The sequence below is a fragment of the Ctenopharyngodon idella genome, chromosome 2, assembly GCF_019924925.1.
Source record: "Ctenopharyngodon idella isolate HZGC_01 chromosome 2, HZGC01, whole genome shotgun sequence".
NCBI classification, from domain to species: domain Eukaryota; kingdom Metazoa; phylum Chordata; class Actinopteri; order Cypriniformes; family Xenocyprididae; genus Ctenopharyngodon; species Ctenopharyngodon idella.
In genome coordinates, this window is record NC_067221.1 from 42,725,972 (window position 1) to 42,743,765 (window position 17,794).

Sequence of the window (17,794 nt, forward strand, 5' to 3'; positions counted from 1 at the left end):
ATAGCGCTGCTGCTCTGAGACGGACATCTAGTGGACACTGAGGGCAACTGCACATCCCGCGGAACACTAGATGTCTTAAAGAGATAGTTCACCAAAAAAAAAAAAAATAGACTTCTGTCGTATTTACTCACCCTCAAGCTGTTCCAAACAAACCTGTATGAATGTCTTTCTTCTGCTGAACACAAGAAGATATTTTGAAGAACACGGGTAACCAGTCGATGGACCCCATTGACTTCCATAGTTCGGAAAAAATATGGAAGTGAATGTGGACCATCAACATTTTTGGGTGAACTATCCCTTTAAAACGAGTTCAAACAAGACCAAACAAGCTTTGGATATATGAGAGAATTTTAAAAGTGTGATTTATAAACCTGGAAAAGCCATGGTAAGATTTTTTAAAATGTTTTTAAAGAAACTTTTCTGCTCAGCAAGGCTGCATTTATTTCAAAAATACAGTAAAAATTATGAAATATTTTTATAATTTAAATTAAATGTTTTCTATGTGAATATATAGTAAAGTGTAATTTATTCCTGTGATCAAAGCTGAATTTTCAGCATCATTACTCCAGTCTTCAGTGTCACATGATCCTTCAGAAATCATTCTGATATGATGATTTGCTGCTCAAGAAACATTTATGATTGAACAGTGGTGTGTGTGTATATATATATATATTATGAGCATAAATCACATTAATAACTGGTTTTACGTGAACTCTAATGGTTTCAATCACATTATAAAGATGCATGGAAATGAAACAAGTGATTATAGTGATCTATCAACACTGCTGCAGCTGCTCAATCAGGATCGTCAAATAACCACAAAACACAAAAAGTGCCGATCTCAACAATATTTTATTCCAAAATAAAAGCTCAAAATGAATCACATCAATTGCATTTATCGTTCTGTTTCTGCTGGTTGGATCCTGTCCCATTACACACTCTACAAACACTACGACCTCTCAGGGTCAAATATAAGAAAAGGTCAAGACAGAGGGATTCCTACCGCAGACCCTCCTGTGCGAGTTTCAGTAGCGGTGCGGTTCTGCTCCATCTGTGACGGATAAATAAACTCATATGCTTTACAAGCTTACCAAAAGCCCTTAAAATAGTGGCATCGCTTTGCATATATAATGCTGAATCTATTAGTGCGAGAAAAAACAACAACCGTGAAACAATAAAAATACATTTATGATTCAAGTAGAAACGTGTCGATTCACCCGGGCTGGTTTGAGTTCTTTATGTACAGGATTAAAAACCAGAGACTGATCAGAAACACATTGGCACGCTCTCGCTTTGAGCTGCTTTACTTTCGTACAAATTAAAATGATTTTGTGTGAATCTCACAAAACCTGCGAAGAAAATGTCCAGGTGAAATCTCAGCAGAATTTGATCTTGACCTGGACGTGTTTCTTACAGTCTCCACACGGGGGCGCTGGACTATAAATAAACTGAAGTGGCTTAAATGAAATCATTCGAATCATTTTAAGGAATCAGATGTTGTAAGGCAAAGATTTTCCCTCCTTTTTCAGTCCACCATCATCATCATCATCATCATCTTCTCGCTCTGTGTCACGAGTTTGTTTTGTGAGCTGATGTTTCATGATGCGTGTCGTCTGAGGTCAGAGGTCGTGTGTTTGTTCTCTCAGCTGATGCTTGGACATTATTCCTAAACAACACAAACACAAAGAAAAATCAAACAACCGGACGTTCAAGTGTTTCAGTCGGTCTGAGGAAAGTGCTTGAAAAGATGGAAGCTGGTGAAAGATTTTCTACAAAAACATCCGGATCATAATATATATATATATATAAAATAATATTTAATAAAAATATAAAAAAAAATTTCCCTATTAATTTCGTAGACTGTGCTGTTCACAGGCATGTGGTAATTACCGTAATTTCGAGATGACATCACATGACATTCTACTCGGAGTTGTTTACATGTGTTTCTATGGCAACACTATCAATGCCCAAATTAATCTGCAGCGGTCACATGGTACAAGTAGGAGCTCTCAGAAAATTCCCAGTTTGCAAGCTGTAATTACGAGTTCTACAAAGAAGTTGGAATCTTGTAATTCTGACATGGCGTGAACGCACCTTATTTTAGTAACATAAAAGGACTCGTTCTGCACCATTGCTTTGGCAAAGTATCTGGAAAATGAACTTAAATTGAAAGTGCGATATGGATTCGTGCACTTATCAAATGGCAAAAAACTGCAATTTAATTAATTAAGTATATAGTCTGTTTGCGCTGCGGTTCGAATGAAGTGCACACTTTCCTCACGCGATCCGCTCGTGATCCGGTGTTTTCAGCGCTCACAGTCAATTTCAACAGTTACGCATTATTTTCACATTCGCATAATTTCCAACATTTTTGTGGGCAGATGATTACAGCATTTCACTAGATTTGTAACGAGACACGATTGTAAACCTCTTCTCACAGAAACTCTAGTTTACTGCCAAAATAAAAGTTCAACTGCAGTTTCTGTCAAAATAAAAGTTCTAGGGTTTTTCCTCTTGCAAGTGTAGAAATTAGGACAAGAAGTGTTATCATTTCACTCCAGCATAAAGTAAAACAATATACTTATGAAATATTCATTTTAATTTATTTTACAGTGCATTTGTTTTACAATATATGGATATTGCTGTCATAGGAATAATAATAATAATTATTATTATTTATATTCTAATATAATATATGTAATATATTATATTCTAATTGTTTGTCTTCCTAAAACACCAGCCCCCATAGTCTAACAAAAATCCTGTGGTATACACTATATAATATATAAAATAATAAATAATATTAAAAACCATGTATTTAAATAATATATAAATATTTCAATAATAATATATTATTTTCACTCCAGTGAAATTTCAGGTTGAAAATGTTTATTTGTCATGAAAATAACATCTCAGTTCACGGTCCTAAAAGAAGGAAATAAATAAACAAATAAATAAAAAAAACGTTTTATACTTTTCAATTTGAAATAATCTACTTTTTATTTTTGATTTTGGTGTGAAATATGACCAGGATGTTTTTGTGAAATTCATTTGGAAATATTCTGTAAAAACAGAGCAGAGAAAAACCAAAACAACAGGACTTTGTTGGACATTTCCCATCATGCTTCACATGTACTGAACACACGTGCACGAGAGCAGCAGTGAAATGACTTCAGGAATAGATGAACATCAAGCTGAAAGACAGAGCAGTCCAACCTGAAGGGTCAGAGGTCGCTGAGAACGGTTAATGTTCAAGAAAACATTACTTCTGAACACGACCGATCATCCTCACAAACACACAAACGTCAGCGTGGAGGTTTGAAGAATCAAGATGGATCACATGCACAAACTCCACGTAACAGACACATGAGCGCGATAGAGGTGAAATGAAGTCAAGCGAGCGAACGGACTCTTGAATCGCTCTTACCTGCGTGATTCACGCGTCACCTTCAGCAGGTGAGATCTCGCTCTCTTTATGCACCACTACTTTAGTGACGGACATGTCTGGGTGCTGCTCTTTGGCCTCTTTAATAGCCTGAGCCAGAGCCTGACCCACAATGCACCAGCAGAGAGAAACAGAGACGCGCAGAAGAATTATCAGTCAATCAGTGTGTGTTTATAATGATTCCATCAACAAAACATGATCTGAACAAAACAATCACATATCATAAAATCACCCATGATTGTAATTCAATCAATACATGCATCGTTAAATATATAAAGATCTCATGAATTATTACAAGATTTGATTCATTTATAGTCAGAAAAAAAAAATGTCATGATATTTAATTTCACCCAAACATTAATATTTATATAAATCAGAGAAAATAAGTGTCAATCTAAATGTGATTTTATGCTTGACAAACCTTTTTAGAAATATTTTAAATAAAATATATTTATAATTAAATCATAAATTAAAAAAATTAAAATGATTGCTATCTATTGTAATCATTTTATTTTATTATATTATATTTATTTTATTATATATTATATGAATATCAGTGTTATTTTAGTATCGAGATACTATTATAGTTTTTAATCAATATTTTGAATTAATTTTTATTCATATCTATTTTCTGTTTTCATTTCAATTAGTTAAAGTTTCAGTAATTTTGTTGTTTTTGTCATTTTCGTACGTTTTTGTTTTTTAAAGTGTCTATATAGTTTTTATTAATTTTTATTTCAGTTTTAGTTATTTCAGTACATCAAGTTAAACTAAATGAAAATGAGAAATAGATGAAGTAAAATAATTTTAATTAGCCTGATATATGAGCAATAATAATAATAGAAATAATACAAATTTACAAAACTAATCAGATTTTTGTGTTTTGCGTCTGTTTAATCTGGCTCTAACCGTGTCAGCGAGAGGTCTGACGCTTCTCATCCGTGTGTCTATGCAGCGTGTTCGACAGGTTATTTTCAGCGAGTCTGTTAGTTAACCCATCGCTGTACCTGGTCGTGGTCGATGTCTGTGTCTCCTGTGATCACGATCCTCTTTTCGATGCGAGTCTCTGAGATGCCGTCCTTCACCGTCTGACAAAACACAAACAAGCCTGTCACGCATTTGACATCAAAATCACTCCCGGATTCAGTCAGCATTTAAAACTCCAAACGAAAGGCTTTTGTGGCCCGTGAGCGTCTCCACTGACCTTAGTGATGTGTGTGGTGGTGGTGGTGCTGTTGTTCTCTGACGTGATCGTCTGAGCGCTCATCAGGACGCCTGGATCCGAGTCGCCGTTGGCATCAACCTTCAAACACACACAGAGACACATGACAAAGATGCGAGACTGAACCATAAACCCTCTTCAGAAGGAGGAGAGCGCGTTACCTCTGAAGACTCGTACGTGATGGTCTTGGTCTCGGTCTGAACCACAGGGACGTCTTTAACCTGTTCCTCCGACTGCTGATTCAGAAACACAGAAATCACTCTAAAACAATAAACTTTGCAACATTGGCAGTTATTGAACTAAACTAAATCAACATTGAACTGAATAATGACGTGATTATCTTCTGAAGAGCTGCTTTATAGCTGAAATTGGTTTCAGAACTGATGCATTTTGAAACATTAACACTTATTGAACTATACTGAATCAACATTATCTTCTGTCGAGCTGCTTTATAGCTCAAGTTGTTTGATAATTGATGTATTTTCTGCTTGAAGCAATCAGTGTTGTATAAAGCGCTATAGAAATAAAGCGAACTCGACATCACAATCGGTTTCTCATTCAACCATTCGTTGAAGACAAAATCAGCAGTTTGAGTGGCGAAACATCCTCAGCGAGTGGAAAAGTAAAGCAGCTCATGACATGCGCGTGTTGTGTGTTATCAGAACATCTGTGATCATGCAGCGTTGTGTATTTAATGAGATCAATCACATTCATCAGACACTGCCAATCGTAAAGCAAGACGAACGAGAGGACTTCCATCATTAGTCAGTGCCGGTGTCAGCGCAGAAACACACGGTGACCCTGATGCACACTGGGATTGGTTACCTCTACTGTATGTTCATGCACTTCCTGCTTTATTTCCTGTGAAGCCACTTCCTGTTCTTCATGTGGTCCAGAAACCAGCTCATTCTCCTCATTTTGACAGGACGACACTTTTGTTTTCACAAGAACTGACGTTTGAAACGCTGACTGCTTGTCTACTTGGGAACACGAAGGATCGGCTTTATCTTCAACGTTGATTGTCTTCTCTTGAGGTTGGTCTTCTATCTGGTTCTGCTCAGTTGATTCTCCACAGTATTGAGTCTCCAAGTTGATGGACTCGTCCTCTTCATTAAAAAACAAGAGGTGAGAACAATTAAACGTGTCTCCAAATGCTTCGTCAAAGCGTCCTTGATCAAAACTCTCAATGCTGTTGTGGAACAACACCGACATTTCATTCTCCAACATCAGTTTCTCCTTCTCTTGGGTTTCTGAGGTGGTTTCTTCTCCTCCAGATGGAGTTTCCATTGCAGTTTCCTTGTTTTCATGTTCAACTTCAATACTTTGGTGTTTCGGATCCCAGATTTGGAGCAAATCTTCATCTTCTTCAGGGCAAATGAATTCTTGGTTTCCAGCAGGAATCTCTTGGGTTTCTGAGGTGGTTTCTTCCATTGCCGTTTCCTTTATTTCATCTTCAACCTCAATACTTTGGCATTTTGGATCCCAGATTTGGAGCAAATCTTCATCTTCTTCATGGCAAATGAATTCTTGGTTTCCAGCAGGAATCTCTTGGGTTTCTGAGGTGGTTTCTTCTCCTCCAGATGGAGTTTCCATTACATTTTCCCTGTTTTCATCTTCAACTTCAATACTTTGGTGTTTCCGATCCCAGATTTGTAGCAAATCTTCATCTTCTTCATGGAAAATCACTTCTTGGTTTCCAGCATTAATCTCTTGGGTTTCTGAACTGGTTTCTTCTCCTCCAGATGGAGTTTCCATTACATTTTCCCTGTTTTCATCTTCAACTTCAATACTTTGGTGTTTCCGATCCCAGATTTGGAGCAAATCTTCATCTTCTTCATGGAAAATCACTTCTTGGTTTCCAGCATTAATCTCTTGGGTTTCTGAACTGGTTTCTTCTCCTCCAGATGGAGTTTCCATTGCAGTTTCCTTGTTTTCATCTTTAACTTCAATACTTTGGTTTTTTTGATCCCAGATTTGTAGCAAATCTTCATCTTCTTCATGGCAAATGACTTGTTGTTTTCCAGCAGGAATCTCTTGGGTTTCTGAGGTGGTTTCTTCCATTGAAGTTTCCTTGTTTTCATCTTCAACTTCAATACATTGGCGTTTCGGATCCCAGATTTGGAGAAAGTCTTCATGACAGCTGTCCAATGCTCCACCTTCCAGAACAGCACCTTCTTCTTCTCTATTTATAGCCCATGAAGAGCGTCTCCCCGTCGCGATGGCCTCATTCAGGGCCTTCATATACTTCTCTTTTTCACCAGCAGAGGGAGTTTGTACCCGCGTCTCACAGCACACCTCCACCTGTGGAGCAACTGAACTCTGGGACAAAAACGGCACACTTCATGTCACTGTCAGTGTTTATTACAGAGAAAAAACACTTGCCTGAATCAACAGCATCAACATTTAAGTGAGCTCTGCCACAATTGTGAGTTGAGAAAATTTACCATCCATAAATATTTCTTCAGTTCAGAAACAAAAGTGACCCCAAAGTTAACAACAAAGTGTGTGTTTGCAGCAGATTCGAGGCCTTTGGTCACAATTCCTCCTCTCAAACTGTCCTAAAATGATGAACAACTCAGCAAGTAGGAAACTTTAAAACACATGCAATATCACCGTGATGTGAACGTGAACTCTCTCTTACATGTTAATCCGCCTATTGACCTGTGAGATTTACAATACCTGCATGTGAATCTAAGCCACCGTATCTGATGGACAACTGCTCCATGTTTCTCTGGCTTGTCTTGACAAGATTCCTATAATCCCTTTTATTTTGATTCTGATCCGATCTGAATGTCTGTCCTTCACTAAAGCCAGCGGCCGTGAGTGTTTTTGTTTCATAACTCAGTGTCTCGAAGCTGCTATTTCAAGGTTCTTGAAACAACATAAGTTTGTAGATTTACCTAAGAGCTTAAAAGAAGAGACAGCGGTAATATTATCTTTGATGAGAGAACGTCAAATACATCAACAGAACAAACGGCCACTCACTCTGGAAAAAGAGTCGAGGCTCTAAATCAGCCCCGAATGGATCATTTATAAAAACATCATAAATACTGAAGATCATAAACCAGAAGCAGCAGATGTTCAGGAATAGAGTTATGTGTGGATTTAAAGCAATGCAGCCGATCCAACAGATGTCGAGTGGAAAAGAGGACCAAAGATACGGCAAGATTCACCTGTGAAACACACAACGGTTTAGCAGATCCAATTAATCTCCGAGACAGTTTCCCAGACAGATTAAACAAATCCCGATGGCATCTCACAGTCAGACGGATTCTCCTCTGAAAATCCCTTGGAGTCTAAAGACTGTGATAAATCCCGCAGTGAGACGAACACGGCGAGGGTTTCATAAAGCACACGGTAGGAAACACGTTTACTGTGAAGGAAGGTTTCCAGATTATGGCAAAAGTCGGATTTTTGCAGAAGTTCCCACGATTGTCTGGCACTGCGGTAAATGAGCTTCACAACACCATGTTCGTCTGAACCGTTTCCAAAGAAAAACAAAGAGGTCGAATTCTGTACGATTAGAGTGAATCTCACTCTGTAAAAAAACTAATTTCTTACTAAGTAACTTTCTTGAAAAGTCTCGTTTTCTGAAAAATCTAAATTAAAGTGAGTTTATGCTTAAAGCAAGAACAAATATCTGCCAATAGTGTCAGAAACAAACTTTTTATTAGATAAATGTTTTATATGACCTCACTGGCAGATATTTGTTCTTGTTTTAAGCACAAACTCACTTCATTTTAATAAATTTTTCATTAAAAAAAAAGACTTACTACAATACAAAGATTGTATTAAAACTCACAATAAGAAACATCTTGAATAAACTGAATCAGAAACAGCATTTACTGCGAGCAGTGAATACAGGCGTGTATGATGCAGTAAACAGTGATGTCTAACCTCAACACCGTGATCCGGCTTTACTGCAACATCTTCAGGTTCGGCTTTATCCTCCTCGGACATCTACAGACACAGAGACAGAGCCGATAAACATCAGAGAGGATAGTTAAATGAGTTAAATATGTAGGAGGTTGGTGGAGTGAAAATGTCTCTTATAAAGCACAGAATGAGTGATCATGCAGCAGGAATGATCATCAGTGATGTTAAACCAAAACACAAACACACACACAGGATGGATGACTAATTACAAAAAATAATTTAACTCTGCTTAGGAAACTAACAAACGCCTCTAATCCGACAGTCAGGAATGATGTTTATGGGTTAAACCACTGAACACTCCTTTATGAGTCAATATAAGCTTAACGCACGAGTCGAGTTAGTCCTCAAAACACACTGTGAAATAAAGAGCTCAGTTATTCTAGTAGTAGTAGAAATGTTAATGCAAGTTATACAAGAGTTGCATAAATACAAACAAACAAACAAACAGAAAAAATATAGCAGCAATTAAGGGGCCAAGAAGCACAGAGGCAGAATGAGGAGCTAAAAATCAAGGCAATCACTTGTAATGTGACATAATTGCTTATTACTTTTGACCAATAGGTGGCGCTGACACCAAATTTATCTGGTGTTGTCAATGTTGGGTGACAATTTTTTGAGTTTTTTTTTGTGTGAGATTTTTGGTCAAACTATTCAGAAGTTATAAGCAAAAAAAACAAAAAAACATTTCGCACATATATTCACTAGGAGGCACTGTCCCGAAACTGTACAGATATCCTCAGGTCATGGTTGTCATAACACACACCAAGTTTTGCCTGAATACGCTAAAGTGTTTCGGACATATAGCCTCATGTCCATTTTGCCGTTTTATTTATAGAATTTGTCTATTTTTTTTTTTTTTTTTTTTTTGTCAGCAAGGTCTGGGAAGGATCTGATTCAATCTTGGCGAAAAGTAGGTTTTTAAAGAAAATCAAAATGGCGAACAGGAAGTTTGGCACACTACGGCAAAACTGGTATGTTCTCAGCATGACCCAAGGGATTTATCAAAAACTATTAGCATTTTTTGAAATTTCACTGTAATTCTTGATCATAAGGTGGCACTGCCCTGAAACGTTTTGAGTACCTTCAGGGAATGGTGCAGATGACACTTTACTGAGTTTCGTAAACGATACGCCAATGCGTGTGTAATATATAGCATTTTATGACAAAATTTTAAATGGCCAATATGGGAAAATTGGTTATCCTTTGACTTGGCATGCTATACCAAATCTAAAGACAAATTTTGTGATTTTTGGCCAAACTGTTCGGAAGTTATAAGCAAAAATAGCCATTTTCCATATCTCCTGACCACTAGGTGTCACTGTGCCGAAACTGTGCAGGTACCATCAGGTCATGGTTGTCATGACACACACCAAGTTTGGTTAGAATACACGAAAGCATTGCGGAGATATAGGCTCACGTCCATTTTGATGAGCTCTTTGAAAATCAGACGAACTGTCTAGGATGAGTTAAAAAAAGTAGGTTTTTTGGAAAATTCTAAATGGTGTAAAAGTTTTCATGACGGAAACTGACAATCGAAACATCTAATTTAGTTTCTAGCCCTTACGGTTCAAAAGTTATTAGCATAAATGTAAGTGAAATTTGGACAGTTGGTGGCGCTAGAGGAATTGAGTTAGAGAAAATTCCTGTGTTTAATGTTCAGACTGTCCTCTATCTGTGTGCCAAATTTCATAACTTTTTACCATACGATTCTGTGTTTCTATCTAATTTAACTTTACAAAATAATTTTGGCTATAAAATCGCTATAAAATCAAAGCCATACGGCTAACCAAGCTGTGTTCCAAATTTGAAGTTGATATCACAAAAATTGTATAGAAAAAAGATGCACGCCAAGCGTCCCAAGTTAAAGTGCAGATTTGTCCAGACTTTCTGTCTGTTGTTAAATGAACATTAGTGTCACACACCGCACACGTCTTACTTCCTGTGAGCACACGAGGGGTTTAACCGATGAAGGCTCGTCCAGTCGAGGACAGAGACGAGGGGACGAGGACAGTCTCCTGTCCCACTCATTCACACCAGACGCTTCACAGCGCATCTCCAAAAACGACCTCTTCAGCTCACTGACGTTCAGCTGATGCTGCATTAGTTCTGTGGGCGTGTCTGTCTCCTGACCCACCAATCACGTCACAGGGAAAGATCATATGGGGCGGGGCATTACAAAGATTTCAAACAAATGTCATTCGCTGTGTCCGAAATCGAATACATCCCTGCTATATAGTTTGCGAAAAACTGTACGCCAAAAGAATAGTATGTCCGAATTCATAGTATATGAACCTACTACTTCCGGCGAGATTCTGAAGTGCGCATTCAATGGACACTTTACTATCCCATGAGGCCATGGGAGAGGATTTATGAATGCCAGTGAAGCGATGCAACCGACGCTGGTAGGTCATATGACAGTAACGTGGGGGATATAGTACGTCCGAATTTCATTCATCCAACCCATATTCATACTATATAGAACATACTTCTGCAACGTTCGCAAAGTAAATTCAAATTTAAATGTAGCACCAACTCGATTTTGGACACAGCGACTGACTTTTCTATGGAAGCTTGTTTCTGCCACGGAATTTTAAAAAGAAGGTAATTGCAACTTTTTATCTAACAATTCTGACCTATTCAATAATTCTGAGTTTACATCTCGCAATTTTCTGTTTTTTGTTTTTCTGCCACGGAATAAAAGAATAGAAAAGGTAATTGCAACTGTTTATCTCACAAGAGTTTATATAAAAGTCTGTTTATATAAAACTCAGAATTGTGACAAAAAGTCGCAATTACCTTGTTTATTTTTTTTATTCTGTGGTGGAAACAAGCTTTCATACTTTTCATTGCTCAAAGCTGCCAGTTGAATTAAGCCCAAAGTACACTTCGGTTTTTACGTGTATTATTGTAACCATTCTTTGTACGCGCAGGTCACACATGCGCATTGAATTTGTTTTGCCACTAATCAGTTGTTCCACAAGGTGGCAGCACTGGACCGAGCCGTTGTTTCACAGTAGAAAACTAAACTAAAGAGACGGAACAACAACAACAGATGTCTGCATTGACAAGCGCTTGAGTGAGGGGGTAAAGAGATAGACGCAACTTTAGTTTAAAAGAGCACAAAAACATTTTTATCCTTCATAACTTCTGGAGAGAAATAGCGCAGACACTGGACAAAGATGAAACTTTCTAGAGCGCATGCGTCGACGCTAGAGTATACTTTGGGCTTTAGTGTTTTATTGACGTTTATCAAAGATCCGTTTGTGCAATTTGGAAATTTCAAATGGTTTAATTCATGCAAGGGCTTGAAACACCCATTTAAATCTAAAATAAGAACAACCGAGTGCTGTTAGGATTGACTACGGTTATATTTCAGTTATTAACCGGCTCATACGATCATATGAGCAGTTAAATCCAAACACACGTCAACTCATGCTTCACAAACCTCCAACATGAGATTACTGTGCTTGACAAACACATTCTCTCCTTTAATCCGTTTTATGAAACTATACTAGAGAAAGAGGAGGAAAAAAAGAAAATGCTTTCAGCAATGAAATCCACATCAGAGCCGTTTCTGATACATTTTACTAGTAAAGACAGAAGCAAACACATGGTGATGACAAAGACTGTGAGAGCTGATGGATGTTCCTGTTGAAATGGCTTAAACCAGCCTGAGGAGGTTTGCTGGTCTTTGCTGGTTTAGTTGGATTCTGACCAGCTCAAAATAAAACCCACACGAGACCATCAAACCTCCTTAAACTGGTTTCTGGATCTCAGTACCTGTGTCCTCATGTCAGTGTTGTCCTCAAAGTCAGACTATAATGAGTTTGGGTGAAAGAGAGGACGTGAGACACATTGAACATTCATTTCACAAGCACATTAAGAAGAAAACTGCGCTAAAGACCAACGCAGACACACCTCAGTCACCGTCGAGTCGTCATCACAAGCGAAGTCGGATTGCTCACTGTCGGTCTGTATATTCAAAGAACGGATCGCAGCAATAAAGGAAAAAAACTCCAGGTCAGAATTCACAAGGACGAATTCAATGAAGGAGATGATTCCTCATGAAGATCATACGGGGATGCGACTCAAAATGAAGGAATAATGACACAGAAGAACCTGACGAGATGTGCATGAGAAGATTCTTCATAGGTTCAGAAACATGCATCAGACAAGCAAAATACTCTTTATCCAGAGGATGACGTTTAGATGAGCTGAACGCTGAACGTTTCGTCCACGGATGGAAGTTTGACTGCTTTATACAAGCTGAAACATGCATCGAGCACAATGTCATCCAGACATAAGGTAAAAATGAGGTGCACATGTTGATCACAAGGTTTTTCAAACTACAACATGCACTTCAACATCATGACATGTTTGTTTACTGCATTAGATGAACACAATATGCATTAACGGTAACAATGAGCAATACATTTGTTACAGTATTCATTCATCTTTGTTAATGTTAGTTAATAAAAATACAACTGTTAGTTCATGTCCATTAAATAATATTAAAAGGGTCATGATTTGAGAAATCAAATTTGCCTTGATCTTTTGACATATAAGAGGTCTTTGTATTATTAAAACATCCTGCAAGTTTCAGAGCAAATTTTTTATTGTTTTTCAATGCAAACATGCGCTAGACGGACGTCTTTAACCGTTGCGCTCGCGTCTCTTGCAGTGTCTCATTTGCCTACACTGGATGTGAGCGTCGTGTCAAAAGTAAATAAAATCCATTATAATGACTGATGCTGTCTACACTGATACGGTATACAGATGTGTGTTCAGTTTCTGACACACGCTTGAGTCTGTCAGCGTCAGGACAAATAGAAGAGTGGTAGAACGTTCGCTTTGACGCGTCTAGTTTAAACAGCTGGTTTGTGTCTCTGACCAGACTTCAGAAGATTACCAGCGTCAGGAACAAGTGGATGGTTTATTTTAGGGCTGCCCCTAATAGTCGACTAATCGTCGATAAGTCGTCGAGAAGAGGCTTAATTGACCAAAAATGGTATTAGTTTGTTAGTCGCAGAAAAAAATAACCTCCACAGAAAGTGGCGAAATCACACAGTCTGTCCAAATCCAAACATTCATCTATCATGCATCATTCATCAACCTCAATTATGGCTTATCAGTTGAAACATGCAAGTAGTAGCAACTTTACAAGTCCGCTCGCTCTAACATTAACCCAGATAAATGTGCGCTATTATTTGCCGAATATCCAAGTGTTTGTGTGTGTTTACTGCGTGACATACAGGCAGCGGTACAATCACATTTATGCATTTAACTTAAAATACTCTGTCATTTTTGGTCATACAAATAAGTCATACATCATTCGAAACTGTAAAGTATTGTGTTTTATACTACTATAATACTACTGTATTGTGAGTTATTTCTGTAAACTCACAATAACAACAAAACATGTGCTTTTGTAAAATAAAGAATACAATCAGGATGCGCTTTCTGCCGTCTCGGTCTCTGTGAATTTGAGCGCATCACAAAAATGAACCGAAACTCAGCGTATACTTGCCTCACAGACATGAGAAATATATCTATGAAAAGCTTGAAATGTCCAATTCAGATCTAAAACAAATATTCTCAGATTATGTAATCTGTATGAAACCTGCATATAGACACATCCACTACTGCGGAGATGACGAGTCAGTATGGCAGAAAACACACAAAATACTCATCAATAAATTATTAAAATGTTCAGACAGTCTCCTTCTGTTTTTTCATGCCACATTCATGATCATTACGTTTGCCGATGCGCTGCTGCAAGCTTTATGTGCGAGTTTGAGCGCTGGAATGCTCGATTAATCGACTAATTGCTTAAATGAGCGATTACTAGTCGACTAGAAAAATCTTTAGTCGAGGGCAGCCCTAGTTTATTTGAATGTCATCCCAGATCATGTCGGAGGATTATATGTTTGTTCGGAGCATTTGACTGAGACACAACTTTAGTTGACAGATGAAGCAGCGACTATTAAATCTGACAGCAGCTGCATCACAAACTGTGAGTAAATGATTTCATAATGCTGTCTGTAAATGACGGTTTTATATGGATAATGTTTTCAAAACACTTACTCCCGTGCAACAGCGAGTGCCGTTGATACTGTTTCCTGTACAGTGACGTTAGCCAATCATATCAGTGAGTGTTTACTGACACGCCTTAAAAACTGATCATTTCAGACAGAGGCTCAGAATGAAGGTTGAAAATAATTTTTTTCTGCATATGTATTTGTTTTTTGTGCAAAAAAGTTTAACATTATAAGTGAACATATTAAAATAATAAAAAAAAGATCCATGTCATGACCCCTTTAACAGATACAACTTTGGATTTTAATAATGTATTTGTTTACATTAAATAAAATTAATAAATGCTTTAGAAGTATTGTTCATTGTTAGTTCATGAGGGTGGGTATAATAGTGTTGGGATTTTCCTATATATATTTATATATATATATTTATATATATATATATACAGTAAATATATGTGGAAGGTTCCAGGGGAAGTGAGCAGTCTGGCGGTTTCTCCAAACAGTAACGATGACAATAATCCCACGGAATGAATGAGAAGGAACAGATGAAACACACACTTTAAGCTCATTAGACGGACTCAAACCTCGTCATCCGAACTGTCCTGGAAGCCCTGCGCGAGCGTCGTGCCGAGAGACGCCGCCTTGGGCTCCAGGTAGCACAGACACAGCGCCAGCGGGAAGGAGAGCGTGAGAGCGTACGGCACAGAGAACGACGTGGAAAGCAGGAAGAAGAAAATGAAGAGGAAGCAGGGGATGAGCGAGGGAGACTTGATGGGCATGAAGTGATGCAGACTCTCGGGCAGGAAGCGCAGCTCGGTGAGGTCGGGGAAGGTCAGGTAACCGTCATCGTCCAGGAGCGAGGACAGGTCGGGCAGGTGGAGGGAGAAGGAGAACAGCGTGCCGCCGCTCCGCTTCTGATCCAGCCTCTGTTTGCGGGCGGACAGGAGGAGCGCCTGTTCTTCCAGCAGCGCGGCTTTACGGTCGGCTTGTGCCTGACGCCGCCGGCAGCCCGCTGTGGTTTTGGCGGGACTGACGGACGCGGCGCGTTTGCGGCTGCTTTCCCTGCGTCTTCTGCGGACTTTAGTGGATGAGACGGGAGAGGAAGGGAGGGAGAGCTCAGATCCTAACGGATCGGATGAATACGGACAGGACTGTGACACACGCGTGAAGAAATAAGGTCAACAAGAGATGCCAAGGGAAACATGCATGTTGTATGAACATGTACGCAGGGAAAAGAGAAGCAGGAAAAGAAAAGCTGGTTAGTAAAAGGACAGAAAAAGAGCAGTTTGATTAATTGACCTGTTATTATAAACATTACTCTAATTCTACACATTTATATTCACTTCATAAATAGAATCCAGTCATAAAAAGGAGTTCCGTGGAATGTCACGGAAATCGGCAACATTTGGACGAATAAATCAGAGGTGGAGCTGTACGATTAATAGTGTAAAACATTTCATAGGGTACTATTATTGTAAAGATTTTAATAAATTATTCAATTGTTAAAGTTTTATGAATTGATTAAACATTCTTTTTCATTATTAAAATTTAATGAAACTACTAAAATGGAGTCCAAAAAAATTAAAATGGAAAACAGAATTTGAGAAAAAATAAAACCAAATTTGGAAAAAATTTAATTTCGATATTTAAGTTTTATGAATTGAATTGATTAAACATTCTGTTTGATTATTACAATTAAACTACAAATATGAATGAGAAAAAATAAAACCAAATTTTAGGAAAAAATAATTTCAAACGGCACTATAAATAATAAAATTTAATAACTTATTAAATTGTTAAAGCTTTATGAATTCAATTTGATTATTACACTTTAAACCATTAAAACAAAACAGAATTTAGGAAAAAAATAAATCAAATTTCATAGTATTTCTAATTGCAGTTCAGAAGAGAAACTTTATCAGAGAACATTAAACCATCATATCTGAAACGGATCAGGGATTGGTTTGACGTTACCTTGGTGACGGAGGTGGGCGGGGCTTGTTCTGATTCATCACTGTTGGTCTTATTCTCCTCCTCCACAGAGTTCATCTCCTCGGCCTTCTTCTCCGGTGTTTCCGTGTCGATGAGGTCGTCCGTAGCAACAGCAGGTTTGGAGTTCTTCACGTCATCATGGTTGACCGACGCTGGTGCTGATCACAGACACATCCATTAAACATTTTTTAATATATACACACAGAAAGTGTGTGTGTGTGTGATGCGTACTGCTGTCCATGCTGGCTGTGACGGTGTGTCTTCTGCTGGCCGTGCGCTGGAACTGAGGTGCGGCCCGTGCGATCTGAGCGCTCGCTCTGCGCGTCTGTGCTTGTGTTCGGCCGCTGTAACGGAACTTTGAGCCCAATGACAGGAAGCGTTTGGGCGGAGCCTCAGGAGACACCAGCCTATCAGGACACCAGAATCACACCGCTGGTTAGAGATCGTTAACACTCTGATCCACTCATACAGATAGATAGAACGATAGATAGAACGATAGATAGATAGATAAAAAGTCTCTCTGACCTGAAGAAGGTGTGATGTTCCACACAAACTTTCCACAGCCTCTTTGCTGCTTTGTGATTTGGGAGTTTAAACCCGATTGTGCTCTCGAACTGTTCCAGCTGAGTGAAAACAGAAAGCGAAGAGTTTCAAACACGTTCAGACAAACGGCAGATCTGACGAAGAGCAACGAGACGTCTTCTCACCTCTCCCTGGCCGGACCTTGATGTAGAAGTTGTTCCTCTTGTAGGAGATCTTGAGTATTTTGGGCCAGGCGAAGCGATTGATGCGGAGTTTATCTCTGTAGATGAGGAGGCCGCTGGAACAAACTCCCAGCATGATCTCCACACCCTCCGAATCCTGAGAAACACACGGCAGAGAGAACATCTCACAGGAACCGTTTTAAACACTCAGTTCAGTGTCAAAATGAAATGAGGTTATGGCTGCGTTCACACAGGACTAACACTAAAACTAAAGCCATAAAAAACACAAAAACTGCAGGTGCGTCGTCTTCTGATTCTGATCAGACTCAAACATGTATGAATGAATTTCACCGGTTGCCATTTTTAATATTGGAAGTTTTCTAAACAATTCCACTCATGTAATGGCAGGGATCTGTAACCAAACTCAATCCACTTCACTATCCCATGAGGCCATTCA

At 38.6% G+C, this 17,794-nt stretch overlaps 1 protein-coding gene across 6 annotated transcripts in view; it reads right to left on the minus strand.

The window, feature by feature from the left end:
• Positions 1 to 833: 833 nt before the first annotated feature.
• Positions 834 to 17,794, minus strand: part of epb41l3b (erythrocyte membrane protein band 4.1-like 3b) — a 30,723-nt gene continuing 13,762 nt past the window's right edge. The window contains exons 1-14 of one of the 6 annotated variants that reach the window (XM_051863883.1): positions 17,159 to 17,293; positions 16,865 to 17,040; positions 16,616 to 16,791; positions 15,226 to 15,792; positions 12,522 to 12,575; positions 12,384 to 12,419; positions 8,565 to 8,627; positions 6,612 to 6,986; positions 5,493 to 6,125; positions 4,829 to 4,903; positions 4,650 to 4,748; positions 4,453 to 4,533; positions 3,428 to 3,547; positions 834 to 1,666 (exon numbers count right to left, since the gene is read on the minus strand). In XM_051863883.1, the coding sequence (XP_051719843.1) occupies positions 3,437 to 3,547; positions 4,453 to 4,533; positions 4,650 to 4,748; positions 4,829 to 4,903; positions 5,493 to 6,125; positions 6,612 to 6,986; positions 8,565 to 8,627; positions 12,384 to 12,419; positions 12,522 to 12,575; positions 15,226 to 15,792; positions 16,616 to 16,791; positions 16,865 to 16,874 (2,280 nt within the window). In that variant the 5' untranslated portion in view covers positions 16,875 to 17,040; positions 17,159 to 17,293 and the 3' untranslated portion in view covers positions 834 to 1,666; positions 3,428 to 3,436. Of the gene's footprint in view, positions 1,667 to 3,427; positions 3,548 to 4,452; positions 4,534 to 4,649; positions 4,749 to 4,828; positions 4,904 to 5,492; positions 6,987 to 8,564; positions 8,628 to 10,539; positions 10,729 to 12,048; positions 12,115 to 12,383; positions 12,420 to 12,521; positions 12,576 to 15,225; positions 15,793 to 16,615; positions 16,792 to 16,864; positions 17,041 to 17,158; positions 17,294 to 17,345; positions 17,495 to 17,794 lie in introns of those variants that run through there. The other 5 variants (XM_051863901.1, XM_051863857.1, XM_051863874.1 and 2 more) reach the window with 5 other exon arrangements.